Here is a 27,912-nt window from a genome sequence, read left to right on the forward strand (position 1 = left end):
GTGTCGGGGGGCCGGCCCGTTCCGCCCGTCCGCCCGGTTCCCGCCTTCTCGTACCGGGGTTTTGTACTCCACACCCCCCCGCATCCCTTAGGAGAGGTGCCTGGCAGCCGGGGTTTTCCTTCACTCCTTCTCCAAAAGGAAGTTTTTTTAAATTTTTTTTTTAAAGCATCCGAGTCAGAGCCTCAGCCCAGGCACCCAAGCCTTCCTCACAAGCCGGGATCCGAATCGAACCCGACAGGCTCCCTCGCTTTGCTTACAAGAAGATGCAAAAGCAAGGCCTACAGCAGCATTAGTAGTTTTCCATCTATTACAGATTCTCCTCCAGTGTTTTCAGCTGCAGAGGTCACCTTCCCCTAATACTCTCTCTGCAAAGCAGGAGGACTTCTTAAATAGTATCCCACCCACATTAGGAGAGCTTATTTCAGTATTTTGTTGTTGTTGCTTTGTTTTAAGCACCTATTTGGCTAGGGAGAAAGAAAAGGAAATAATTTTACTCCTGGTTTCCTTCTCCCACCTGTTTTTGTTTTTTTTTCCACCAGGAACCCCACAGCCAATCTAACAGAAACCCTTTACCCCACCAGGTCCCAGAGTACATACAACTCATTTCATCAAACAGCAGCTCACAAACCCATACCTTGCCTCCAAAAACCAAAAGACGAGACCAGCTCCTCTTCCTCTCACCTCCCCCTTCAGCCTGGTGTCAGGGGCACCACAAGGTCTCAGCTGCACGCACAGGATTTTATACGCCATCGTGGGCAATGACTCATTCAGAGCGGTGCTGCAGCAGGTGCAAAGCATTGGCGGTGGGCAGGGACAGGTGAGAAGAGACCAGAAATAATGCTCTTTCGAAGGAGGGAATGACTGCAGCAGAGAGATTTGGGGGGAAATTGCTAGGAGGGAGGAGAGGGATGATATAGGAGAGGGAGAAGAGAGTCAAAATTGTGACTTGGCTATGAATGTGTTCTGCTACATGAAGCAAATCAGTGAATCCCTCTGTACTTCTAGTTATAATCCTGGAATGGTTTGGGTTGGAAGGGACCTTAAAGACCATCTAGTTCCAACCCCCCACCATGGGCAGGGACACCTTCCACTGGACCAGGTTACTCAAAGCCCCATCCGACCTGGCCTTGAACACTGCCAGGGATGGGGCATCCACAGCTTCTCTGGGCAACCTGTTCCAGTGTCTCACCACCCTCACAGTGAAGAATTTTTTCCTAGTAGCTAATCTAATTCTACCCTCTTTCAGTTTAAAACTGTCACCCCTTGTCCTATCACTACACTCCCTGATGAAGAGTTCCTCCCCATCTTTCCTGTCGGCCCTCTTTAGGTACTGGAAGGCTGCTATAAGGTCTCCCCTGAGCCATCTCTTCTCCAGACTGAACAACCCCAACTCTCTCAGCCTGTCCTCATAGGAGAGGTGCTCCATCCACCTGACGATTTTTGTGGCCCTCCTCTGGACCTGCTCCAAAAGGTCCACATCTTTCCTGTGCTGAGGACCCCAGAGCTGAACGCAGTCCTGCAGGTGGGGTCTCACCAGAGCAGAGTAGAGGGGCAGAATCCCCTCCATCAACCTGCTGGTCAAGTTTCTTTTGATGCAGCCCAGGATGAGATCAGCTTTCTGGGCTGTGAGCGCATATTGCTGGCTCATATTCAGTTTTTTCATCCGCTAATACCCCCAGGTCCTTCTCCGCAGGGCTGCTCTCAATCCACTCATCGCCCAGCCTGTGTTTGTGCTTCAGATTACCCGACCCATGTGCAGGACCTGGCACTTGGCCTTCTATAAAATGAAGCTCTATAACTATCTATAAAATGAAGCTCCTTTTTTTTCAGAGAAAGTGAGTTTTAACCTGTTGGTATGTGTCAAACGCTCAGCTCTTTAAGTAAATAACAGAACTGATTGAAGAAAACTGAGATATTCCTTATCAAGAAATTGTTCATTATTTTTTTGTTTGTTGTGCTACTGGAAATAACATTTATATTAGTGGCTTGTTCTCTTTGCTAGACTCACCCCAATATTTTACCTATCTAATTTTAGAGAAATAGAGTGTTTTCTGCTGGATTTCAACCAAACTGGAAACAGCCCAATTCATTTTGGTAGCATTTTGCATCCAATATTAAAAGTTTTTTAAAAGACAGATTTGTTGCAGGTCAGGGCAATTTCTTTCAGGGTAATATTGCTAACCTCTGCATAAGTTGAAAATAAAGTGTAAAAATGCCTGTATCAGCAATAAAGACAGTCATTGCCAAAAGACATCAGAAAGAACTTCAGAGGTAGGCTGGGCGGAACAAACGGTCAGACAAAATGATGAGAATAGTCCCTTCTGGCTTTGCACCTGTAAATTGTAAAATCTGGGAAATTATTCAGGAATCGGTATTTCTAGTGCTGCAGCATCTTTCTAAAAAAAATACAAATACATGAAGAGAAAGGATGTCTGCTCTCTCCTGTAAGGGAGACAGAGCTGGGGAGGAAAGGAAGAGATAAGAGCTGCATTTTTGTGGCCATTTTAAACACCATTAACTCCCAGGTTAGGGACCCAAAACTCTCCGCAGGTTCGTTTTCTGTTCCGCCCGTTTCATTTTGGCCGAGGGCTCTGACTGAGAAGAGAGGATGGCTCAGCTGTGGAGGAGGTGCCACCTTTGTAGTTAACAATGTAGACAGATTTTACAGCAAACCGAAATCAATGAGGGCTTATTTTCCAATGCAGCACTGCACGTTGTGGCGGCTCAGGGATTGATTCCCAAGCCGCTCAGTCATCCGTGTGCGGGGAGAGGGACAGGACAGCAAAGATCCCCCCCCTGCCAGAAATGAGAGCCGTTGGCAATGAGTCCGCCAGGCTCGAGCCAGAGGCTTTGCTTCAGTGGCTTACAAAATCTATCCCTAACAGTTGACCTGGGATTCAGAATGAGGGATATTGTTTTCCAACCCTTTTTCTATCTGACCTCTAAAATTGTCAGGAAAAGTTATTTAAAATGTAAAGCATGTGTAATTGATGCTCTACTGTTCTCTAAGGCATGTAGAACACTTAATAGATTGGAGATTTTTACTTCCCCCTTGTCTTTGACTGACTCTGAACCAGGATTGGCACTGTATACTCTCAAGGTTAAATATTTCACTGATAATCACTGTAATCAAAATAGCTAGTTATCTATGGTTTTTTCCCCTGCCTGAAATTGCAAATTCCTCATACACTGCAAGTTTCTCTACCCCGCATAACCTGCCAAAATCACAGGCTTCTGCGTTATCAACAAAAAAAATCTGCAGACTGAAAGAAGGAGGCATGATGAAAGAGGCAGAAATCGGAATCACCAGACACCACTGTTTTTTTCTTCATTTCTATGGTTTATTAATTGGAATACTAATTTTTAACTCAGTTCAGTATGCCACAGAGCATATACATAACCGAGCAAAACCGTCCCCACTTCCACTGCAAGTTAAGAAACATCCTTTCCTTTCCCTTCTTACCAATGCTCTGGCTCAAGACATTTCAGTGCAACCCTCTGTCAGTCTCATCCTTCAAAGACTTCTCACACCTTGGGTGAAATTCAGAGATTAAATTCAGATGTAAGTTGGTTTATTCTTCCATGCGGGTAGCGTAGCTGGTAAGGAGCATGGGACTCGTGTCCCATTCCCAGCTCTGACTTGCTAGATGACTTTCAAAACTGAACTTCACCGCTCTCTGCTTTCATATCCCCTTCTGTAAAATGGAAATAACACCACGTAATTTATGTAAGAGTCCCTCATAAGATCTGTGTATTATTATAACAGCAAACTCTGTTGTATAAAGTAATAATACAATACAGTGGATTTCTTTAAAAGGTAATATTCCTGTTGCAGCCTTATTGCACAAAGCAAAAAGTACAAACAACGTGTCCTAATTAAGAGACTGGGTCACCTATAAATTTACATGAAGACACATTTTGTATGTATAAACTGAAGTAAAAAAATCATTGTCCTGACATCAGAATACTGCATCTGACAATGCTACTCCTGGCATCTGTGATGAGATGATATCAGCTATCCTAAGTATGTCAGGACATGCCACAGAAGGTAAAGGCAATTTTAAAATAGTTACCATTAATTTCGCTGCTGAATGACTTTCCCAAATTGAATATTGGGGACATCCAGCACACAAATCAGTGCACATCTCCATCACACAATTCACCTTTACATCAGCTGGTAGCATCTGTTTGAAGGGCAGCTGCTCTTCCCATTAAACAGCAGTCATTGGAATGGAGTAACAATGAGTCTAAATCAGGGAAAGTGAGAACAGCATCCCCTGTTACAGGGAGGGAAGTATGTTTAAAATGAGTCCACTTTGAAAAAGGTAACAGGAAGTTTATGGCCAATCAATTATTTCAAATGTAATCACCTTACAGATGAACAGATTTCTTTTTCCTCCAACTGCAAACCCGATAAATGCCATCTGCAATTAAAACTCAATCAGGAGAATCAACTTGGATTCCTTTCTTCCGTGTTCCTCACCGCTGGCACCAACAGAAAAGCTGTGCAAGGCCGAGTGGTGCCATAGCAGCCCCGCTGCTGGCTGTGATTTATAGTAATTAGTCCTACAATGAGGCACAGGATCCAGCTTCTGCTTTCACAGCTCTCGTCATTCTGCAGTGCTCACAGAGCAGGAAAGCCGTAAAAACTTATTTTTGTCACTAAAGTCAGCAGATGTAACTTGGAGAGCACACAGCGACCAGATCTGCTGAGTAGGAAAGTGCCATTTTTACACAGTCACTTTTCAGAGTAGAACCAGGCTTTTGCTGACTGGTCCAAGGTCACAGGAATCAGTTGCAGTTGCTCTGGGAATACAGCCCAGGAGGACCAATGCTCACCTCCACAACTGAATCGCAGTACAGCCCTCGGTCTTCTTCACATCCTTTAACAAAATCAATGCAGTTAATATCAAAGTACACCTCATATTACAATTTTCCCAGAAATAAAGTGCTGAGGAAGCCATCCCCATGCATATTGGAGTCTCAGCTAAAACGTGAACCATCTGTCAATTCCCTGTAGCGCTTGGATATTTTTTCCCCCCCGTCCTACATACTCCACTACAAAATTAGGCTGACAATAAAAAAAAGCACTTGACACACCACCTCAGAGCAAGCGAACCCTAAGCACTGTCCTGACATTAAACCCTCAGCTTCTTGAACATCTTAAATGTAGTTGTTCAGATAATACCCAGAGGGACTTTGAAAACTTCAGCTTTCTTTCGCTTCTCAAAACTTGAGGTTAAACCAAACCCCTGAATCCACAGGTTTTAAAGAAGTGCACTTTGAGTACTGCCACTCCGTCACTCACAGTATAGCCCTTTACGAAACCAGCACAGAGGGGCTGAAAGCCCCCACCACAGGGACGAACGGGGTCTTTGCCGTGGGTAACACACGGTATCAGGATGCCTGGGCAGGAGGTGGACTCTGTTTTAGAGCGAAACAGTGATGGTCTCCATTCAGACACCACCAGTGTCTTCATTATTCCCCTTTGGGGGGATTTTTAGGGCAGTACAGGCAATTTTTTGAATGGTTATGAGCAGAGAAATACAGATTTTTGTGTTGGAAATATTCACCTTGATCAAGCTGAAATCCTACAGCAGGAACCAGGTCTATCTGTTAACAGAACCCCAAGCAGTAGAAAGACTATGGGTGTTCCTCCTCTTTCTCCTTTTGGAGAGCTGCTAAGTGGATGCCCTTGAATCTGTGTGCTGGAAAAAGGTGAGGAGACACTCTGTGAGCTCCAAAAGCTACAACAGATCTCTGAGCAATTGATCTTTTATTATGTCTAAAGCTGGCCCTAAGTATGCAGCTATCTGATTTTATGAGAAAAAAAAATGGGTACGTGCCTCAGTTAGCCTGTATATAGGGATTAAGGAGGCTTAAAAGCAAGTGCACGGACAAAGCCATCCAACATAGGGACACAAAAGACTGACTTTATTTTATGACCAAGAAAAAATAATAATGCTTTGCTGTTCAAATATGCATAGGGTTCAGCTGAAATCCGAGTCTCTGCAGGGGTCCAGATTGGCATTTTGGCATTAAAGGGAACAGAATATTAGCTGGGCATGGTGCCTCCTTGCCATACCCATTCGGGCCTGCAGTGTTTATGCTGCAGGACACATTCTTTTATGTTTTCAATGTTTGCAAGTGCACTGCGGGGATTAATTCAACTGAGAGCTGCCGTATTTCAGGACTCGTACAGAAAAGTCATTTTCTTTATGAAAAATGTTCCCTTTTAACCCTCCGGGATAGTTCTGTAGCTGCCACCTCGAGGCACCAGCATCGCTTTCACCACCGCTCCTTACAGATGAGCACATGGTGCTCCTCTGTGATAATAATGCATCTGCATGAGATTCGAAAAGATTTTTTGCTGCCAGTGGCTTGAATACCAACAGGGTCTTGAAAAAAAAAAAAAAAGAAAAAAAGAAAAGGACTGCATTAGCCAAAAGAAACTGTCCTATAAATTGACATAAATTGGAGAGTTTTCACTGATTTCAGTGGGCTACTCTTCATTCCTTGTATTTTTATACAGTTATGGTGACCTCTTCCTTGCTTGTCAGAGGATACCACCACTCCCAAGAGTTACAGGAACCAGCTGCATTTGGGGAATAATTTTTTATTGTGTTAGGGAGATCCTGCTTCTTACTCCCCTCAACCTTCTGCTTACTAGCTGGCTTAATTGTCCTACCATCTCCTTAGACTGTGAATAATTATCTTCATTTATATTGTTATCTTGAATGTATTTATAGTCTGATTCTTACGGGTTAGCATCACCATCTGTTTCTTCAACAGTTACATATTCGGGAGAGCACGAGCACTTTTCACATTATGCAAGCAGCTTGCTTGATTAAACCAGCACGGCGTGGATGGATTTTGTTATGAAACCCTGGCACATTTCTAAGTCTCTGGCTTCTATTATCAATAACTTCTAGGCTCTGGAAAGACCATCCATTAAATTAAGCCACTTTTAAGCTGCAGCTTGCATTTCAGAACTCCTGTTAACTGTGATTGATTAATGTAATTTAAGAAAAGATTTCCAATGGACTATAAAGACAGTGATGTGATTAGCCGTAAACACTGATCTTTCCTAAACCAGCGATAAAACGTTTAGGAGGAAGCGATGGGCTATGTATTTCAAGTAGGGCCAGTGATTTTTGTAAAACATAACCAAGTCATTATTTTTACATAAAAAGTTGAATTTAAAACTTAAGCATAGCGTTGTAAACATGTAATTATGGCACAGGAAGATATTGGAAACAGGTGAGATTTGGGGATGAAACAGGTGATAAAAACATTGTGCTTAGACTTTACATTAATCATACATTATCTAAACTTTTACTCCAATTTTCAGACTTCAAGTATTTCAAGAGCAACAACATTAAGTATATTATATTATGTCTTTATAAGACCCCTGACAGAGTGATATTCAGGAGCATTTTACAGAGTTTAACAGAATGAGTATTCACAGATCAGCGAGAGCATATTCTCATCAGGCACAGTAACCACGCAGCTTTCCTCCTGCTGTCCTTGAAAGAACCAGCGACGGCAGACAGCACTCCAGGTACTAACTTGGGGAATTCCGGGATCATTTCCTTGACAGAAAGCCCAAACAGAGAAAAGCTTCTCAAACACAATTCCCAGCTCAGTCAGGTGTAATTCTAACTGAGCACGTATTCTTGGTACACTGGGGTATTGCTCAAACATGGCAGAGTTAAGGCTCTGTTGTGAGAATGACATTTAAACATATTTTCAGGCATCATGTTTGCATATGCTTTAAAGTTCAGCTGCATTTCCATATTCTGGAAGGGCATAAAATACTAACCATAAAAAAATAATTTAAAAAAACATTAAGAACATAAATAAAACCACACAAAATCATAAGGCAATTTGAACTCTGTGTCAGAACGTTTAATTGCTACAGGCTTTTGTTTGTTTATTTTTTCATGTGTCGGCATCCTCCGCTGCTGCCTTGGCAATGATTCCTCCTCCTCCAGAACCCACTGGTTGTGTGCTGGTCCCGTCACTGTTTCCGCGTCTCACATCACCACGACAGCCTTGTTCTTGCTCTCCAGTTTTCCTCTCCAAGGAGAGGTAGCTGACAGGATGGGAAGCTGGTGATGGGTCTTATGAAGAGTGCATAGGCTCATATTGAGTTGTGGGATAGTATCTGAAGAGATACGGGATTTATGAGGGATGTAAGGGCTTTGCGAGGAGCCTCCCCCGAGTTCGTCACCGCAGAGTTCCCCTTCTTCACACCTTTCTTGCATTCCCTCTGCACTGCCTGGATTCCTCGCATGTCCCCCAGGTATACAGAGCCCTTCTAGGACGATGGCCCATCTGCTTCAGCTCCTCCAGTCTGCACTCCTCCTCTGCACACACATGGACCTTCTCTTCTCAGCTCCACACTCTTGACCCCACCTTGTGACCCCGCTGACTTTAGGGAGACCAGAAGGGGGGAAGGCGACAAGGCTGTGACAGAAACAGGAGAGAAAGCAGTTAGGTAGAGCCGCTAGTCCCAACGATGGGCTACTGCAGGGGTTTGCTCAGGCGACAGAGCAGATGGTGGCAGCGACAGCTTTTGGCGTCTCACATCACTCCCACTCATCGTCCGACTTTCCCACACACCTCCACCTTCACAGACCTTAAATAGAAAGCGCGGATGTGGGACAAACAGCACTGCTGCAGAGTACGTGAAAAGCATAGTGCCTGCAAAGGGCTACAGCGGCTCACAGCTCAGGGAGTTTGGGTTCAGTGGCAACAGAGCACATCAGTGTCACGACAGCCTACCTTGAAATCCTCTTGCTTCATTAGCACCCTTGTCCTCCTGCATGTATGCACTCAGGCTCTTTGGCTTGCCTGTCTGGCAAAGAGCAAATGTCTAGACCCAGCTCACCAGTTAATAGCTTTTTCAGTATTTATTTTGCTTCCCTGGAGAAGAAATGGGTCCCGCGCACCGAGCTGATATAAATACCGTGTGACAGATCTGGGGACGTGATCAGGGCCGTAGTTACACTCCCGGGCGTGCATAAAAAATGCTTGAAGAGCAGCTGATTTTACAGGTGTGGTTATTGTGGGGAAAGGAGAAGGGGAAGATTCGTAGGGAGAAAGGAGCTGGTTGTTGGGAGTGGGAAAAGCATTACCTTAGCAATCTCTTTCTCATGTGATCCCAAATTTTCATTACACTAGCCGCTATCCGTTATAAACTCCCTTTTCCCAGCTAGGGGATCAAGTCACAGGGAGACACATATCACAACCAATATTCATTAGAACACCTTTTATTGATTAAGCTCTTACTACTAATAGAGTCCAGCTTTTATTATTAATAGTAGATAACTGATCACACACTTCGCTCATGCACGCATGCTCTCTCTGTTTTCCAGCTGGAGCAACAGTTGGAAGGCCAAGCCCAGCTATCTACCCGGAGACAGAGCCTCGTCCTGATGCGCCAATGGCTTCTAGGTGGGTGTTTGCCAAGTCCCTCAAAGGGTGCCTTGTTTCATCGGGTGTATATATAATCCTCTTGTCTCTGTCAGCATAGTGCAGCCACTGCCTTTGCGGATGCAGTCAGAATTAAGACAACGCAATGCTGATGGTGGGGGCCTTGCACAGATGCAGCAAACTCTTGGTGTCCCGAGTTTATTACTGGCAGATTCAGCAGGATTGCTAGCCTGTGGGGCTTACTAATTCTTGGAGGACTTTCATGTGCTGCCTTTCAGCATGTACTTTTCCTCTCTTCAGTCTGCTTTTGGATAACTGTCTGTCCATCCACACCCAGAGGTACCTGCAGAACCCATTCCCACAAACTCATGCTAAGGGGCTTTCATGACACAGCAATTACAGACCAGAAATGTCAATACCATCTAAGTAAGGCTGTGTATTTCCGACACTTTGAATAACTTACCTGTTTACAAGCGGTGACTGACCTCACCTGTAGCAGAGCTGGCATTTAGCTACAACGCAGTAATGAAGATTATTTAGAAAAACTTAACATTTCCTAACCTTGATGGGGTTAAAACCGCAGCACTGAGTCAAAAAGTCCTTCACTGTAGTATGTGGGCACATACACACTTGCACACAAATGCAGCTTTTTCTTTGCTCCAAAACCGAGTTAAGATCTTGGGTTTGACAGCCTGTTATTTCATGAGGGCTTGAGATAACACAGCATTCCCACAAACTTTGCAAAATGTGTCTTGTCATGTGGCTCCGTGACTATGAAAGTCTGAACAGCTGTACATCTCCCCCTGCAAAAAGACAGATGAAGGCAGCTGTACTGGCACAATGACACGCTTTCATGAAAATGGCTAAAACTGAACTAATTCAAACCAGATTTTTAGCACTCGTGTCCTACCAGTTGACTCCCACCGTAGCTGATCTTCTACCCCTCTGATCATCAGACATGGGTCTGGAAAGCACAGGTTACCATAGTGGGGTTTATCATTTGTATCCTGACCGTATTTGCGACCTCCTGCCTTCACTCCTAACCACCACTCTCTTGGAGCAGTGAGGAGATGGGGCTTTTTTGCCCCTCCTGAGACATTTTATTTCTGTTCAAGAAGGATGCTGTACCCTAAGGATACCTACGCATTTAGCCTCATAGCGAACGGCTCTCGCATTAAATGTCGCGGCAGCCAGAGCGCACACCGCAGGGCCCACGGTGGGTTTACGCCTTCACGAGGGCTTTGTGAGGACACGAGAGATGGTTTGGTGCGTGGCTGGACGGCGCGGACAGCCGACGCCTGGCCCCTCAGAAACGAGCTCTGCGCTACGAATTAACGCGTCCCCACGGCACGCGTGGTTTTACGCTTGACCAGCTCTCGGCACCAAGGCGTCGCTGCCATCTTGCTCGGGTAGGAGAAGCCCCCGGGCTGGGTCTCCTCACAGGAGGGAGCCCGCCCTCACACCCAGCACCCCCTCCCCTGCCGCCCCCGTCCCGCCTTCGCGCCGGCTGCGCCTCAGGGGGCCTCATCCAGCCCTTCTTCCTCGTAGAGGCCCTACCCGCCGCCGGACCGGAGCTGAGGGAATGTCGCGCCGTACCGCGCACGACGACGACGCCGGGGGGGCTCCCGATCTCTTCAACCAGCCGTAGAGCGGGCGGCGGGCGGCGGCGAGGCGCGGGGAGGGCGGCGGAGCGGCGGGTGTGCGGACAGGCGCTGAGGACAGCCTGCCGCGCCGCGTGTGAGGAAGGCCCCATCGAGCCGCGCCGCGTGTGAGGAAGGCCCCATCGAGCCGAGCCGGGTGTGAGGAAGGCTCCGTCGCGCCGCCGCTGAGGGGAAGGGAAGGGAAGGGAGGCCGCGATGCCGCTCTACGAGGGCCTGGGCAGCGGCGGGGAGAAGACTGCCGTGGTGATAGACCTGGGCGAGGCCTTCACCAAGTGAGTGGCCCCGCGGTTCCCGCCCCGCCTGCCCCCTTTCTGTCGCGACAGGCTTCGCCCTGGAGCCAGTGTCGCGGCTTGCGGGGCGGGCCTGCCCTCGGGATGAATAATTGTGTGTGGTTGTGGTTCCCCCCACCCCCTTCTTATGGTGATCTGCGTGGTACAAAGCCGACAATAACAACCCTTATTTTTTAGTCTCGTGTTTTAGATTAAAATAAAATTAAAAAAAAAAAAGATGTAACTCGAGGTGGAAGGAGAAATACTCAGTATTTAGTAATTTATGTCGTGGGCAAAAAATGCTTCTGCCCACCCCATATCAAAGTACCCCGTTGTGTTAGAAACCCCCAGCTCCCCCCACGCTCGTGTCCCAGGTACGTGCAGCCCTTGTGGAAAAGGGACAGTTTAAGCAATCTGGGCCCACGTCTAGGGTTAAAATACGCTGGAAGGGGTCCCTGGGTTTCAGTGGCCTGTTCGGAGAGGCAGCTTGCACACAGAAAAAAAGATTACATTGCAGGAAAAGCACCTCTGCAGATGTGTGCCGCTCTTAGGCTAGGCCTATATCTGCAGTTGTGTCCATGTGGGTGCATTTATGTGTTTGAAGCCTTAGGGATGTCTCTGCTTCTCTAAAGAGGCAGGAGTTGTTGGGTTTGTATTTGTATTTCTGTGAAACTTGGTTTTGTATTAAGTTGTACTTGCTTTTTTTTTCAAGTGGCTGTGTAATTGCAGACCAGCAGGCAGGCTTCGTTACCTGGAAATGGCTGCAGTGTGGTTATGGAGAAGGTTTAACAAAGTCTTTATGGGTGGAAAAAAGTATTCTACAAGTGGCTTTTTGTGGATTCATGTCGTGTTGCCAATTGCAGGCTTTTCCCAAATTTGGGGCGCTTGTGAGGTTTTATCCCATGGGCATTATTTGTCTAATAAAATGCTCTCATGGAAAAGCATTTCCCCTGAATAGTGTGTTTTTAGGGTCTGTTTCCAGCCTTCATTCTTGTAGAAGAGATAACAATTACATGAGAGACATCTGTCCTTTTCCAAGTAAGGCTGAAATTAACCAGAAGTTCACAAGTTGTCAGGATGACAGGCAAGGACAACTGCATACACACACTGGGACCGCACAAGTCTTTGTTTGAGAGACCAAAGAAAAAAGATTAAGTTCTGAATTATGTCTTATTTTATGATTTTTTTCCTGAAATGATCTGAAGAAACACACTGACAGTTGCCAAATACCAAAATAAAGAATTAATTGACCTTTTACATTAAAAGTACTCGAAGTCCAGCAGCTTTATAGTTTTCTGCTAGTGTTTTCTGCTGCAGTTTTCTTCTGAGCTTTGTACTTCACGGGGGTGGCAGCGGTGAAACAAATGTCAAGCACTGAGTTTCTTAAAATCAGACCTTGAATTTCTTTTGTTTTTAATTTGCCTTCAGTCCATGATTCTTGTGTCTTTTAAGGTGCAATTGCTTTATGAAAACCAGATGAGTTTCTGAAAAGTTTGGTTTGGGGTTGGTACTATTTTTATTATGTTGCATATAAGTTGGATGCGGAGCCCTCATGTTTTGTCAGGAGGCCTAGAGTAGTAACCAGTCATCTTGAGGCAGTAATACCTTAAATCATCCAGGATGCTTGTGAAGGAAATGCATTTCAAAGCTGGAAATAGGAAAAAAAAGTGTCAGTGGAACGTTGCTGGTCAGCAGTGAAATAGGCCACAGGACCTACGTGATTGTGATCATCTTGTGTTTGTCTTTTGTTTCTTCTAAATAAACGTCACAGAAGACAAGGATTTAAAGAGGGCATGATAACTTAAACTTGCCTGTGTTTACTGAGAGCTTCAGTGAAAACTGTGGGCCCATATGGAAGGCACAGAAAAGTATTTCTTTGGAAATTTAATAGGCAGTAAGGAAGGCTGCAGGTGGATGATTGTAAACAGAAAACTACTCAGTGGAAAGTAGGAGGCACATCAGAACTGAGTGTTGCAGTTGTTACAGAAGTGAAGAAAACTTGTTTTGTTTCATGCAGCTGAGAGGGAGTCAATAAAAAGATGTAAAATCTTTCTCATTCAAAATTGCTAGATAAAAAAGCTATATGTGAAACACCTCTTCGCAGTCACTAAAATATCCCTAATTAATTACTCTTTGATGATTTCTAGGCCCAGTATGTTAAATAGTGACTTCAAATGATAAGTTTTTCAACATTTTCCTTTAGGTGTGGTTTTGCAGGAGAAACAGGACCAAGATGCATTATTCCTAGTGAAATAAAGAAACCCGATGTCGCAAAGGTAAACTATTTTACCTGAACTGTTTTACCTTTATAATGTTTGGTACGTTATGGTATAGAAAGAATTTGCAGATATGTTTGCTGTCCATCATAAGCTATTTTTCATTAACTGTAACTGCTGCTATTAAAAGATTGTAACTAGATACAAGTAAGCGTGATACCAGTGCTGATGTTAACTGGTACTCATCACCCATGCAGCTTATGTTTGGGGCATTTGTTGAGAAATTTCTTTGCCTAGCTACGCTTTTTTTTCCTTATAGTAGAGGACGGCAGCTTTGGAAAACTAATGTTGAGATAAGTTACCAGTTCAAAAAAATTAACATGGATAAACTCTGAAGTTTAGTTATAGGTTGAGTTTATGAGATGCATTGTTAAGGACATAGAGCAAATCAGACAAGGGTATTAATTTATATGTGTCAAATTATATATGTTCAGATAGAATATATTATCATATCCATATAATATATATATTTCTTTATATATAATGTATATATTTCTTTATGTATAATCACTGCCTAGTATTTAAGCTGACTGGATATTTTTACTTTACAGCCTATCAAAGTTGTTCAGTGTAATATTAATACAGAAGAGCTATATTCATATCTGAAGGAATTTATCCATATGCTGTATTTCAGGTAAGAGATTGTCCTGGTGTCTGCTGGGATAGAGTTAATTTTCTTTCTGGTAGGTGGTACAGTGTTATGTTTTGGGTTCAGTATGAGGGGAATGTTGATAACACACTGATGTTTTCAGTTGTTGCTAAGTAGTGTTTATACCAAGTCAAGGATTTTTCAGCTTCTCATGCCCAGACAGCAAGAAGGCTGGAGGGGCACGAGGAGTTGGGAGGGGACACAGCCAGGACAGCTGAGCCCAACTGGCCAAAGGGATATTCCATACCATGTGACGTCATGCCCAGTATATAAACTGGGGGAGTTGGCCTGGGGAGGGGTGGCTGCTCAGGAACTAACTGGGCATCAGTCAGCGAGTGGCAGGCAATTGCATTGTGCATCACTTGTTTTGTGTATTCGAATTCTTTTATTATCATTATTAGTTTCTTCCTTTCTGTCCTATTAAACTGTCTTTATCTCAACCCACGAGTTTTACCTTTTTTTCCCCTGATTCTCTTCCCCCATCCCACCGGGTGGGGGGAAGTGAGTGAGTGGCTGTGTGGTATTTAGTTGCTGGCTGGGGTTAAACCACGACAGAGATACTTGGATGTTAGTTACTCAAGCCTTCTGTGGTTCTTTTCTGAGTACATTGAGAGGTGTTAGAAGTGTGACTGAAGACTGCTGACTAGTTGAATAAGAAAACAGAAACAGGATTTTGCAGGTGTCTGCCTGGCTGTCTTCTTGCAGGAGAAATTCAGTGGTGCTAAGATTCAAGTTATGTTACAAAGAGTTAGTGTCCTGCAGCATCAGTTGCTCCCTAGAAGTAAAAAGTATTTGATGAGTTGCCTTTTAATTGTGGTGCTCATAAAGGACTAGGTAAGGGAAAGTCATTACCTAAGGAGTTGTACTGATTTTGGGAGGGCTGAAGCTCATCTTATATCGGTGCAGAGCTCCTTCCACATGATAGGGGTTTGGAAGGAGGAATCTTAACCTGTGGAATATTTTTACCTCAGTGATACATCTTTGTATTGTATTTTTAGCACCATTAGTGAATAACAAAGTTGGACTTAGTCTTTTCTCTTTACTTCCAATCCTTATTTTTACACATGAAAAATCATCACTTGACACAGGGAAACCAGTAGTGAATTTCTGTGCCTCAGATCATCCGATGTGGGTTGTTGTTTTTTTTTTCCCCTGTCCTTCATCATTGCTTTGTAATTGAAATCAGGACAATTCCATCTTCTTTCACTGAAATCAGGACATCTGTATCGTCATTCTTCCTCTTTTATGGACACACTGTATGACACCGGACAAGCCATTAATAGCTATTATGCAGCCTATTTTTGTATTCTTTATATTGATTTAGAAATGTATAATGCATATTCAGAACTACAGCCCGCTGACAGCTCTATAACTTGTTTTCTGTAACTCAGTTTCCTAACTTTATTTTAGGAAAGTGGTTTTTTTTAAACTTGGGAAAAAGACTTTGGGATCTGCTGTAGAAAATGCTATCTAAATCCAAATCTTTAGGATTTTTGAGGAGAATGGAATATGAAAATAAGGTAGGTCTCATAATACGTGCTTAAACTTAACAGTTTTGTTTTACATGTCTTGCCTTTTTTAGACATCTGCTGGTGAATCCCAGAGACCGTCGTGTTGTGATCATAGAATCTGTCTTGTGCCCTACACACTTCAGAGACACGCTCACAAGAGTCCTTTTCAAGCATTTTGAGGTACGTGTTTTACATAACTACTGTATATGCTCAGCGTAGCACTTGCCACTAGAACTTTTACTAACAGTCATTACCAGATGTAGACAAAGAAATGAAAGTAATGCCAAAAGAATGAGAGAGGCATGAAGAAGATGAAAAAAAGCTGATGGTTGTCTGGGGAAGTAGGGTTTGGAGACTGGACTAAAGGCTATTTTTATTCCATTCTCACTCTTCATGAGGCCACAAAACAGGACGTATCAACAAGAATCCGAAAGGTTTCTCAGGGTTGTACGAAAATACAGCTCACATCACGCTGTTCCAGACAGATCCAATAATCCCCATTGAGCACTGCCTGAAGCCAGAATTTATATTTAAACACTTGTTAGTGCTCTGTCAGCAAATCTCATCACTTCTACCACAGTCAATGTCTTTGGCTAGCACATGATCTAATGTCTGGCTGTACTCATTTAGATAAGAGCTTACCTGAATTTTATTACCTTCTCTGCTTAATCAGTCTTTTTGAAGAAATGTCTGAACCTAATTCTTGCTTAGTTCTAACAAAATGTTTTGGAGGTGAATCTGTACTTCTTCAATTCAGATAGAACAAAGGTTAAAGTTCTTCTATAAAAAGTGGTGAAACCAGTTTGTCTGCAGTACTTCTTCACTGTGCTTCCACAACACATTTTACCAACTAATCTTAAACTTCTGCATAATTCTTTCCTGCTATTGATAAAATTTCCTGATGACTTGAAATTGCTGGAAGATTTGAGTGATTTGGGTTTTTTTTCCTAATCCCCTTATAGGAAAAAAATATGTCTCAGATGAAGCCGTCCCATGCAAAATTAGTTGTCAAAAATGACTCAGAAAGTCATATTTTGGTGGAGAGAAAGCCACACTTTTATGGGTTTTCTGGCACCTTTGTTCACATCTTCAAGACTTTATACAAAATTTCAAGTAGCTGTGTTTTAGTTTCTTTAATTTCTTTTCAATGACAATCAGAAACCTGATCTATGACTTAAGAAGAGTTCTATAGTTAACACTTGCTTTTCTTACAAGCCCATTCCAAGATTCATTATTACTGAGGTAACTGGTATGTACCACAAATAAGATGAACACAGAATTCAGAATCCTCTTGTATTTTGTTCATTACTACACTACTGTAAAAACTAAGTTAAAAATGGATACCTCAAGATACAGTTGTCTGAGTTTTGCTTTTAATATGACATTTGGGAAAAGCATCAGTGCTTTGGGTGGTTTGTTTCTTTTTGCCCCCTTCTGTCAATTGTTCTTTTGGTTTTCATGTAGGTACCTTCAGTTTTGTTTGCTCCAAGTCATCTAATGTCTCTCCTGACACTTGGGATCAATTCTGCCATGGTGCTAGACTGTGGATATAGAGAAAGCTTGGTGCTGCCTGTATCCTTTAATAATACACAAACAAAATTCTCAGCAAGAAGGCTGTCATGATGAGGTGTTTTTTTAATAGATTTCAAGTGTGCTAAAAAGTAATAGGAACAGATCAGCCAGTCTGGCTTTTGACTGTAAGATATCATGACTTGGGGAATCTCTTCACAGGTGACATGCTAATGCTGTGTTCCCTTGAAACTTGGGAAGGGTGGTTCATAACTTCAGGCTTTATATATTAGAAATTAGTTTTGGAGAAAAGCATTAAAAAGTGTTTCCAATAGCTAATGCAAGAGATTGTTGAGGGGAAGAAGCATTTAGTTCCAGCACAATTCCAGCAGACTGAAAACTCATAACAAAAAAAGGAGAATTTCCTGATCTTCGTATAGATATATGAGGGAATTCCGATTCTGAGCTGCTGGGGTTCTCTTCCTCTGGGAGGAAAGGCTATCCACAAGTAAGTTCAGAGTTATACGTTCCAGGTTACCAATGATTTGTGAAAGTTCATCTTTGTCTAATGAGCAAAGATTCCTGTTGAACATGACTTAAATCAACTGTTGCTGTGACAGCATCCTATTTTTAAGGTTACCACTGTTTGGCTTTTGTTGATGTAGTAAAAGCTGTGGAAATTAGACCTGCATCTAGTTTATATTTAGACAAATGTAACTGAAGGGAATAAATGCTGTCCCTTAAGCATAATATAGAGAATCAGCCTGAGTTAATAGCTATCTTTAACTAACTCCATGTGCAATGTTTTAGGGAGCTGGAATATCAATTGTTGGAGCAGTGCACAGTTGATACAGGATTAGCCAAAGGACAAAGCCTTCCATCTGTGATGGGTAAGGTGTGTTTGACATAGCATATGTGCTGTGAACTTGCACTAGGGAAAGTGGATTAATACTAGCAGTGAATACTAAACGCATTTTATTCACCGCATCTTTTGTGATATACCTTTGTGATTTCTTTCTTCGTATTTAACAAGTATATTATTTTTATGATAAGCCACTCATAGCAGCAGGTTTGAGTGAAGGCTGAGATAAGAGTTCTGAGTAATTTTTCAGTCTGTTTTGAGAGAAGACAAACTTTTTATTTCTGTTCTTAATATTCTTTCCTCCTTAGAAATCTTTAAAAGCTGCTGTCAAAGTGAAACTTTAATGTACTAAATGTAAATCAAACTTAGTATCATTCTTAAATTCTCTTTCTAGTTAAAAAGCTTTTGTTCTAAGTTATTTTTTTATTTCAGGCTCAGTTCCAGAAGACATAGTAGAGGATATAAAAGGTAAAATTTTCTGCTTCATGAAACTCTAGTTTATTAAGTTGTGCAGTAGAGTATGATAATAACAAGTGTGCAATACTTTACATTCAGGAATTTATTTTATCTTCTCTGTTTACCATGTTTCTTACCTACTGGAAGAACTTGCAGTGTTCTTCCTCTTTGAAAGCAAAACCAAAACCATTTTGAACTCCTCATTCAGGTTTAGCCTATGTGTTGTTACAGTGTAGCTCGTAGGTACATTTGGTAGACTAGCACAGAAAAGGTATTACACTGTTGTACATATCCTATGATCAGCAGGTCAGGTGTACTGGTTTCGGCTGGGACACCAAAGGGATATTCCATACCATAGCACGTCATGCTCAATACATAAACAGGGGGGAGTTGGCTGGAGGGGCAGATCGCTGCTTGGGGACTGGCTAGACAGTGGTCAGCAGGCAGTGAGCAATTGCATTACACATCACTTATCTTTTCTTGGGTTTTACTTCTCTCTCTTTTCATTGTCTCCTTTTCATTACTACTACTATTATTATTATTAATAATAATAATAATTTTATTCCAGTTATTAAACTGTTCTTATCTCCACCCACGAGTTTTAATTACTTTTTTTTTCGATGCTCCTCCCTGTCCCACTGGGGCAGGGGGGAGGAGTGAGCGAGCAGCTGTGTGGTACTTAGTTGCCAGCTGGGGTTAAACCACCACATCAGGTTAACTTCATGTTGCATTTTTTAACTACTGACATTTTGTTTGCTGCATATGAATGTGTACAATGTGAACTCTACATGGGACTTAGAGTTAGCAGATCTAATGTTCCAAACCTGTTATCATAGATGTGTTTTGGTTGCAAATGCAGCATTTAAGCAGTCCTAACATCATGACATAAGAATGTTTTAGGTTAATTTTGTTTCTAAATTAACTAGGAAGGCTCAATTTGCCTTAAAGTCAGTTTTGGGAAAAAAAAAAAAAGAATGTATAAAAGACATTTTGGCACGTTAATCAGATAGGCAAGATGAGTCAAGGACTACATTTGCACCAGAAAAAATAGAGTCTACCTTTGGGCAGAACTTGGATTAATTCCTATGTAACGTTTAATGTGCAACAGATTTAAAAACATATATAATCGTAGAAAATAGCAACTAGTATATATCTCTTGGGCCAAATTAGCAAGAAATCCATCAGTCAAATGCAAAATAACTTAAATGCAGGTGGTGCTTTGTCAAATGGAAGTTGCTCTTCTAATTCCTGGACTTGAATGCAATTTTCTGATCAGCTCTGGGTTTTATGCAGTCTTTTGGAACCAGATATATGCTAGGGTTGAAATAATGCTTCCCTCTGCATTGAAGGGTTGTTTCTTTGTGACAGCCCTTTATGAAGAAGATACTCATTTGTGCCAGATACAAATAAATAAGTATATAATAAGACTAACAGCTAGGATGCAAAGGAAATTGTGCTCTGTCAATGTTGCCTGGAGAAAAAAAAATCCTCTGGAGTTCTTAAGAGTGCTGAAGAGTTGCAGTAGGCAAAACATTGCTGAGCAGTCTCTTATTTGAAGCCATGGTGCAAGACCTGCAGTGGTGTGTTTGACAGCAGAATACTGACAGCAGAACCCCTGGCACCTTGTGGTAACCGAAGGCACGATTAGTAACGTCCACCTGTCTTTAAATCTTATGTAGCTTGTCTGAGAGAGAAATCTTGCCTGTCCTAGCATAGTTTCCATATCAGCTTCTTTTAAACTCATGGTCTAGATAGCATCTGAACTCTGCTGAAGTGTGGAGACTGTTCTTCTTTGCATTTATTTGATAATGTCTTGGACCAGCAAGGGCCTAAAGTGTGTATTCTTGTCTAAATTAAGCAAAATTATTGTCTTTATTACTGACGAAAGGATCCAACAAAGTGTCTCTTCTGCCCCTTTTGTTTCTTTTATGAAGTCCGCACTTGTTTTGTGAGTGATCTCCAACGTGGACTGAAAATCCAGGCAGCCAAGTTCAACATTGATGGCAGTGCTGAGGTGGGTGGAGAATGAAGCTTATCCTAGTCTTTTTGGCCTGGATGTAGCCTTTATGGCCTCTAAAATAATGCATTTATGTTTTTATTTCTAGCGTCCTTCACCACCTCCAGACGTGGACTATCCTTTAGATGGAGAAAAGATTCTCCATGTAGTTGGCTCCATCAGGTGAGAAACACCATAGGAGGATATATTTTCAACTGTAAAAGCACATAATTTTCGTAAAATTGAGCTTTAATGAAACACTTGCATATGCTTTTAATGTCTCTCAAATAAAGGCTTTATGCTGGGCACAGAGCAAGCCCATAATGAGAGGTGTCAGCTTCTCTAGAGAGCTCACAGTTGAGGATGAGAGCAAACAGATTGGAGGGATGGGGGAAGCAGAAATATGGAGTATTAATGCATGATGATGAGACACGTTTAGTGAAGTGAATGGGGCATTGTCTCCTCCCCATTGGCACCGCCTGGCGCGTGGACTGTGTGATAGAAGAAGTAGCGATGAAGTGTTGTCAGCAGGAAGTCTGTAGTTATTTCCAGCTCTGCTGTTCGTGAGTATTAGCTCATAGTGTAGTATTGCTTCTCATTAACACTCATTTCCTGTCTTTTCAACAGAGACTCTGTTGTCGAAATACTGTTTGAACAGGATAATGAAGAGACATCTGTTGCCACTTTGATCTTAGATTCACTCATTCAGGTATCTTTATATTAGAAACAATTTATTGAATGCCTCCAGCCTTAGAGAACCTGCTGTTATGAATGATTCTAGAGTAACACCCTTCCGACTGCAGGTTGCAATTGGTTGAAAGCGTTTAGCACAGCATGACTCCTAGGGTTCTGCCACATGATGAGTTTCTGTGAGGTAGTAAGTCACCATGTGTCATCCACTCTGTAATTCTTTTCTTACTCTTTGGTATACTGCAATGTGTCTAGGACAGTTTTCTAAGAAACGTGGCGCTCACACCTCAGCAAAAGTAATAAACTAGCTTGCCTTTATTTCGGTGTGGGGCTCTACATATGTAATGATGGAGGAGTAGCTAATGCTTGGTAGTGTAGGAATTGCACTGCTTAAACTGAAATGACACAGGTATTCTGTTTCTTCTTTTTTCAAGGTGTTTCGCTCCTTTATGAGTCCTGCAGACTGCTGGTTTACCTAAGATAGAATAAAATTAATTTGGACATCTGTATTACAGGCAGTATATTAGATTTATTGCAGAAAATTTTCTTGGCATATACAAATGCTTCATTTCCTCTTACATTTAGGAAAAAAATGCACTAGAAAACCACTATAAATGGAAATTTTCATTATGTGGTGGGTGTATGTATGTTAATTAAAGCTGACTTTCTGTAGTTATTGATGCCATTTAAATTAGTTTGCTGAGACGTAATTTGTTGGAGAGCCATAGGCTTGGATGACATGACAAACGTTTCAATTAGAACTCCTTATGAAAACAAATTGTTTAGCAATATCTGTGCCTGGACCCCTCACCTCTGTACCTCTAGGCATTTACCTTGCATCACTCTTTGGCAGGAGGAAAGACAAATGTTAAATTTACAAGTGTTAAATAGCGTCCAGTTACTTCCTCTGGACAAGAGGACCACAGCAGTCTGGAATTTTTTCAAAGGGATAGCGCAGGTCTGTTTGTGAGGGGCAGAACTGACAAAGCTTGGTCTTCTCATGCCTTTGTGTCTTCTGGTTGGATTATTTGATGCCTAAGGCAAGCTCCAGCAGGAACCTTTTCTGCCACTGAGACTTTTGCAGCACCTTTCTCCCACATGGAGCTAAAAAGTCAGCATCATATGTAACAGTTTTCCCTCTCCGAGAGCACTGGTTGAGGCTTCACCTCTCTCTGGCACATCTTCTCCCAGAACTCATGGGCTTTATTGTCACTGATACTTCTGTCCTCTGTTGTCTTGGCCTGTCTCAGCTGAAAGGCTTTACAGGGACTCACAGCGTGCCCATAAAAGCCTGAACTGGGCAGTTCCTTAAGCCTGGTTTTCTTGGGAAGTGTGGGGAAAAAATTACGTTGGTTATGTTTCAGCTAAGCATGAGAAAACAGCAATTGAAGTGCATAGAAAGACTGAGTGAATTTCTGACAGGCCTTTGAATGCTTGTTCATGCAACTTCAGTTAAAATTTTTTTATTCCTGTTTGCATTAGTGTCCAATAGACACCAGGAAGCAGTTGGCAGAGAACTTGGTAGTTATTGGTGGCACGGCTATGTTGCCAGGATTCCTTCACAGGCTCATGGCTGAAATCAGATACCTGATAGAGAAACCAAAATACAAAGAAGCACTTGCCACTAAAACCTTCAGAATTCACACTCCACCTGCCAAACCCAACTGCGTGGCCTGGCTGGGAGGTAAGAATGAAAACAACCGTTAAGCAAAGGTACAAAGTGAAAAACAAATCTCCCAAGTGGGATTTGTAATGAATAAATAGCAGTAAAAATGAGGTGAACTGCTGAAATCAAGCTGTCTTTGAGCTCTGTGGAATTGTTATGCCCTCCTGGAAGAAGCTGTGTGGAGTAAAGCTCCCTCAGGGACATTTGGTGGGCAGAATGGCACTGCAGGTTATGGGAGCTTTAAACAGGCGACGGGCAATTTGAAACAGAGATGTGGAAGATGTGGTGTTGACTCAAGTGCAGTACAGGGCTACTGCCATATGGTGGCACCAGTAAAGTAATTAGGCAGAGCAGAGACCTGCTGCGTGTAGGAAGATCTGCTTATTGAAAAAACAGGTTTAATTACTGACTGAGGAGCTGTGAGCTATGGAGAGGCCGGAGGCTGTTGACTCCCTGTGCTGTTCACAAGTGCCAATAACAAATACAGCAATTCTGCAATGGATTTTGGCTGCTGTTAGGGAAAAAGAAGGGCTTTCTGTTGCTAGCAACTCTTTCAAGGAAGGTTCTGAGGTTGATAAGAATTCATGCTTTTCTAAGCTTTCAGTTAATAAGCTGAGCCCATCTGGTATCTATGAGGAACTAACTTTAACTGTAAAGGTAGATTTTAGTTCCATGTGCTTTGAAACGTAAATGTACAATATTTTAGTTTTAAAACCTTTTGAGTCTACTTTTAGGATTAGAAAACAAGAATGATTTATATGCACCAAGTTCTCTGATACTTTTCTTCACTGGGAGTGCTAGTCAGCTGCTGTGGTCTGAATCTTCTCACAGCTTGCGTAAACTTCTTATGGGTATTGTGTGACACTCTTTTTGAGGAGAGTAAATTTCCTTCAACACAAGGTGGTTTGTTTGAAGTGCTTAAAAGTCAAAATGTATAGGAAATTTTGTCATAAGAAGCAGGTCAGCTAAGCCAGTTTTGTTCTCAGGAGAGACTAGATGATTCTTTACTTTCAGTTACTTTCAAGGGACATAAATTGAAGCAGTCAGGGACTAGCTGGGCTACTGAAAAGGAGTGGCTAGATCCTTTTGTTCCTTTAATTTTTGGGACAGAGCTGAAAAAGAATAGTTGAGATTTTTGATGGGAAGAAGTAGAAAAAGAAATTCAATGCATCAAATTAATGCAACATTTTTTTTTTTCCCCCCAATAATGTAGGAGCCATTTTTGGAGCACTTCAGGACATACTTGGGAGCCGGTCTGTGTCCAAAGAATATTACAGCCAGACAGGCCGCATACCTGACTGGTGTTGTCTTAATAATCCTCCGCTGGAAATGATGTTTGATGTTGGAAAAGCACCCCCGCCATTAATGAAGAGGGCTTTTTCTACTGAGAAATAAGCACCTAAATGCTACACAAGGATTCTACTCATCTGTTTCAAGTAGATATATATGCATTGGCTTTTTTTTTATTAAGTAATTTGTGTGTAACACTATTAAATATGAACCATGTGGATGTTTTGGGGGGAGTATGGTAGTAGGTACTAACACTATTTAAAACCACATCCAGTTACAGTTTAAAAACTTAACTCTGGCAACCACTATGCTATTTTGTCCACTTCTGAAGAAATTCTGTACCGTCATGAGTTGCAACATACAAAGTTGTTTGTTATTTATCTGTATAGTAAATGGCACTGCTGAGAGAATTTGTTTTAAGATATTTTGTTTTTAAATATGTCTAGAAGAATGAAGGACAGTCTACTATGGGAAACATCTATGGAAGCTTTTTTGCCAAATTCTGTATTAAACTATTCCACCCTTGAATCACATGTGAGGAAATTATTTGGGGCTGTTTAGCAAAGGTGCTTGAGCAGTATCTCCCCTGGACACGGTCCTGTTTTGAGAGTTTTAGCAGATAACTCTTCTGCCTGTAATTCTCAAATAGTGCTGAGCTAACAACTCTCCCAGTATCTCTGCTCCAAGAAAGAATTCAACTGTGTGAGAATTATAAACAGGGGTGTGAGGAAACCTCGAATCTCTGACTGAAGTGACAAGTTCAAAAGTCACTTCTTTGCCTTCCTTCTCCCCATCAGAAATACTAAACTTCATTGTCCCGCAACGGTATGTATTAAATGAAAACGCAATACAAAGTTCTCTGCTTAAGAAGAAAAATGTGCATTTGGATATTAACACTATATTTAGGGATTGCTGACTAGTTAATAGGCTTTTAGCAATGCTGTAACTTTACATATTGAAGGAGAAGGAGCACTCCTGTGGGAAAACAAACACATACACTTCCATTCTGCTGCTAGTGCTGCTGGTTTTGGTTTGTCATGATTCTCACCATCCTTCCATAATACTGCTGTGAATTAGCTTTGCACACAGATCTGTGGCTCCTGGTGGGCACTCCAGCCAGTGCATCTCAGCAGCATTGCATCTTGAGAGAGGGGTTTCCCCTGGCCTCAACTACTGCTAAACTTGCTGCCAATGTGCCAAACTTGACTTGCTGGCTAAATGGTGACTCTGCTGGTATCTGTTGGGTGCTGAGGTTTAAATCCTACTCTAAGGAGTAATTGTTTATCTCGGATTTGGGGAGATAGATACATATAAAATTATTGGGGGTGGTGGAGTCTTGTATTGCCACAAACATGTTTTTTGTGACTGATTGCCCTGTGCTGTCTGCTAACTGCCTGCTGTGCTTCCTGAAGCACGTTTCTTGAAGTTAAGCATACATTTAAAGAAACGTTCTTGTGGTGAAACTTAACACAGGGCAATGTGCTACAGCATTTAAGTAAACTTCTGCATGATTTTGTTGTTCTGTTTTGTGTATGCTTTACCTTAACATATGGTGTTAGTTGGCATATGGTAGACTATACTCAGTTTTTATCTTAATGGTTTTCAAATTAAAAAAAAAAACAACCACAAAATATGGGAATTGCTGCTTAAAGTGTTAGAGTCTGTCATAGGCGAGACTTTGCTGGTTGGTAATAGTGGTCTGATAGTATTAACATGGATGATTTATCTCTCAAGGTGCTGGTGGGTGTATTTTTAAGTTGCCGCCTTCTTACTTCAAATGAGCTGCATGGCTGTTACACAGAAACCATAGAAAAATAGGCAGGCGTGGCTCTGAGTAGTTGTTAATGGTTGTTTTATAGTCCTGGGACGAGGTTGATCTTTTAGAGATCATTTCTCAGTCCTCAAAGCAGGATAGGGCCTGGCCAGTGCCTCTTTGCACAGATGTGAGAGTCTCCAGTCCAAGCACTTTCTGGGTTTCCAGGTCAAACAAGTTGCAATTACCACCATGCACAGGAGCTTTTCTGAGGCAGCCTGAGGATGAGAATGGTATGCAGTGACACAGAAACAGGTTCTTCAAAACGTACTGTGTTGCGTTCTGTCTGTCAGGTCTGGACTTGGAAAAATGGATTAACCGCTATAGCCAGATACCTCTATTCCCATTGCATCTGGTATTTTGCATTCTTTTACATCTTAGGGTTCTTCTCTTGCTTGATTGCTTCTGTAAGCCTACGATTAATGGTTTAATATGCTTGGGGATGTTCATTCCCCAGCAGATTCCTCAAATACCAGCATTCCCCTTGGTTTTTTTGAGTGTTCAGGACCTTCACTGTGTGCTTGTTCCCCCTTACCAATTCTTTTTTATCTCCCCTGCAGCGAGACCGAGAACAACAGGGTTGCATGCAAGTCAAGAGTGTCCCCTTGAGCCGGGCCCCGCTATGCAGTTCGCTGCTCAGCTGCACTACCCCGCCACAGCCTCTCTCCCAAGGCATAACACCTACGGGGCTGGGCAGGAGACTCGAGGATCCAACTGCTTCTGGCAAGAAAACCTGTGGGTGAGGTCTGGTTCTCCTCACAGGGCAGAACAGGGGAGGAGGGATGGAGTCCAATAGTGCACGAGGTTGACCCCTCTGGAGCAGTTTTTGGCAAGGATTGGGGATATCAGTAGTTTTCTGAGTGGCTTCAGAAAGTATGTATGATTGCAACAGTTATGCTTAATAAAGCAAAATGGATAAAACTGCAGGTTTTGGAGGCCGGCCTGCTACATCCCTGTTCTTAACTTGTTCCCAATCTGTGACGCGATTACAGGTTCGTTAAATAGACGCTATTTCATTGCAAAGTGCAGAGAGCTGTCCTTAGGCCTGGGTAAAGAACATTCAGACCTGAGCTCTGCTGCTCATTTTCATTTATAATGTGAATAACTGGGATGCAGCTCCGTGACCTAGATTGTGTCTTGCCTCAGTAAGAAGTGAGCCAGAGCCTACCGAGGCTTGCTCCTGAAAGAAGAGTTTGCCATCGGCACGAGTCCCATGGAGCTGGGAGGGATTACTCATGCCCCTAAGTAGTTCTCAGTGGGAAGGATACGCAGGGGAGATTAAACTCCTACAGAGCCTGTGTTCGTGGTGGTGCAATGATGTCATTTTCTGAACTGCAGCAGACTGCGGCTGAGGAAATTCAGAGTATTCTTAGCCCTTCCCTTTTCAGGGGTATTTCTGTACTGCTGTGCTTGTGTGCTCTGGGACCTTTCACAAGCCCGGCATGTTCTGCCACCTCATCTTCGTTCTGCCCACTCTAATCTTCTCCTGTGGGCTTTCTGCATCGCTGAACAGCTTCAACAGCTGCTCTTTCACACTGCACGACCAGAAATCCTAACTCCTATGTTCCTGGCAGGTTTAAGCGCAGTCCCATGACCGGTTCAGGACAGAAACAGGATTCTTATTTCATCAAAGGGGTGCGGAAAGAGTTATTACCTGCTTTTCAGAATTACTAGCCGTGGAAAGCCCTTAGAGATCACACCTTAAATGTGTTATTGTGTAGAGAAGGATTTGGCTTATTTTTTTTTCAGCTGAAATGTTGTTGTAGTTCTCTCCCTGGCATGACAGGGATCTGTGGATCCTTGCAGGAGGCAAATTTGCAGTGAAC

The 27,912-nt window shown here is 42.6% G+C and overlaps 1 protein-coding gene across 2 annotated transcripts; it reads left to right on the plus strand.

The window, feature by feature from the left end:
* The first annotated feature begins 11,254 nt into the window (after nucleotides 1-11,254).
* ACTR10 (actin-related protein 10 homolog (S. cerevisiae)) lies at nucleotides 11,255-26,890 on the plus strand. Of its 2 annotated transcripts, XM_010579826.1 has the most exons (14): nucleotides 11,255-11,371; nucleotides 13,572-13,644; nucleotides 14,196-14,278; nucleotides 15,876-15,984; nucleotides 17,269-17,376; nucleotides 17,754-17,821; nucleotides 18,124-18,203; nucleotides 18,608-18,643; nucleotides 20,566-20,645; nucleotides 20,737-20,810; nucleotides 21,255-21,336; nucleotides 22,800-23,001; nucleotides 24,197-24,419; nucleotides 26,647-26,890. In XM_010579826.1, exons 1-13 carry the CDS (start codon nucleotides 11,295-11,297, stop codon nucleotides 24,376-24,378), a joined length of 1,254 nt encoding a protein of 417 aa, XP_010578128.1. In that variant the 5' UTR covers nucleotides 11,255-11,294; the 3' UTR covers nucleotides 24,379-24,419; nucleotides 26,647-26,890. The 2 variants fall into 2 exon arrangements, with proteins under 2 accessions (XP_010578128.1, XP_010578127.1); XM_010579825.1 differs by lacking the exon at nucleotides 26,647-26,890 and having other exon boundaries at nucleotides 24,197-24,497.
* Nucleotides 26,891-27,912: the final 1,022 nt, after the last annotated feature.

Source organism: Haliaeetus leucocephalus, unplaced genomic scaffold (assembly GCF_000737465.1).
Source record: "Haliaeetus leucocephalus isolate CR32 unplaced genomic scaffold, Haliaeetus_leucocephalus-4.0 Scaffold678, whole genome shotgun sequence".
NCBI lineage: Eukaryota > Metazoa > Chordata > Aves > Accipitriformes > Accipitridae > Haliaeetus > Haliaeetus leucocephalus.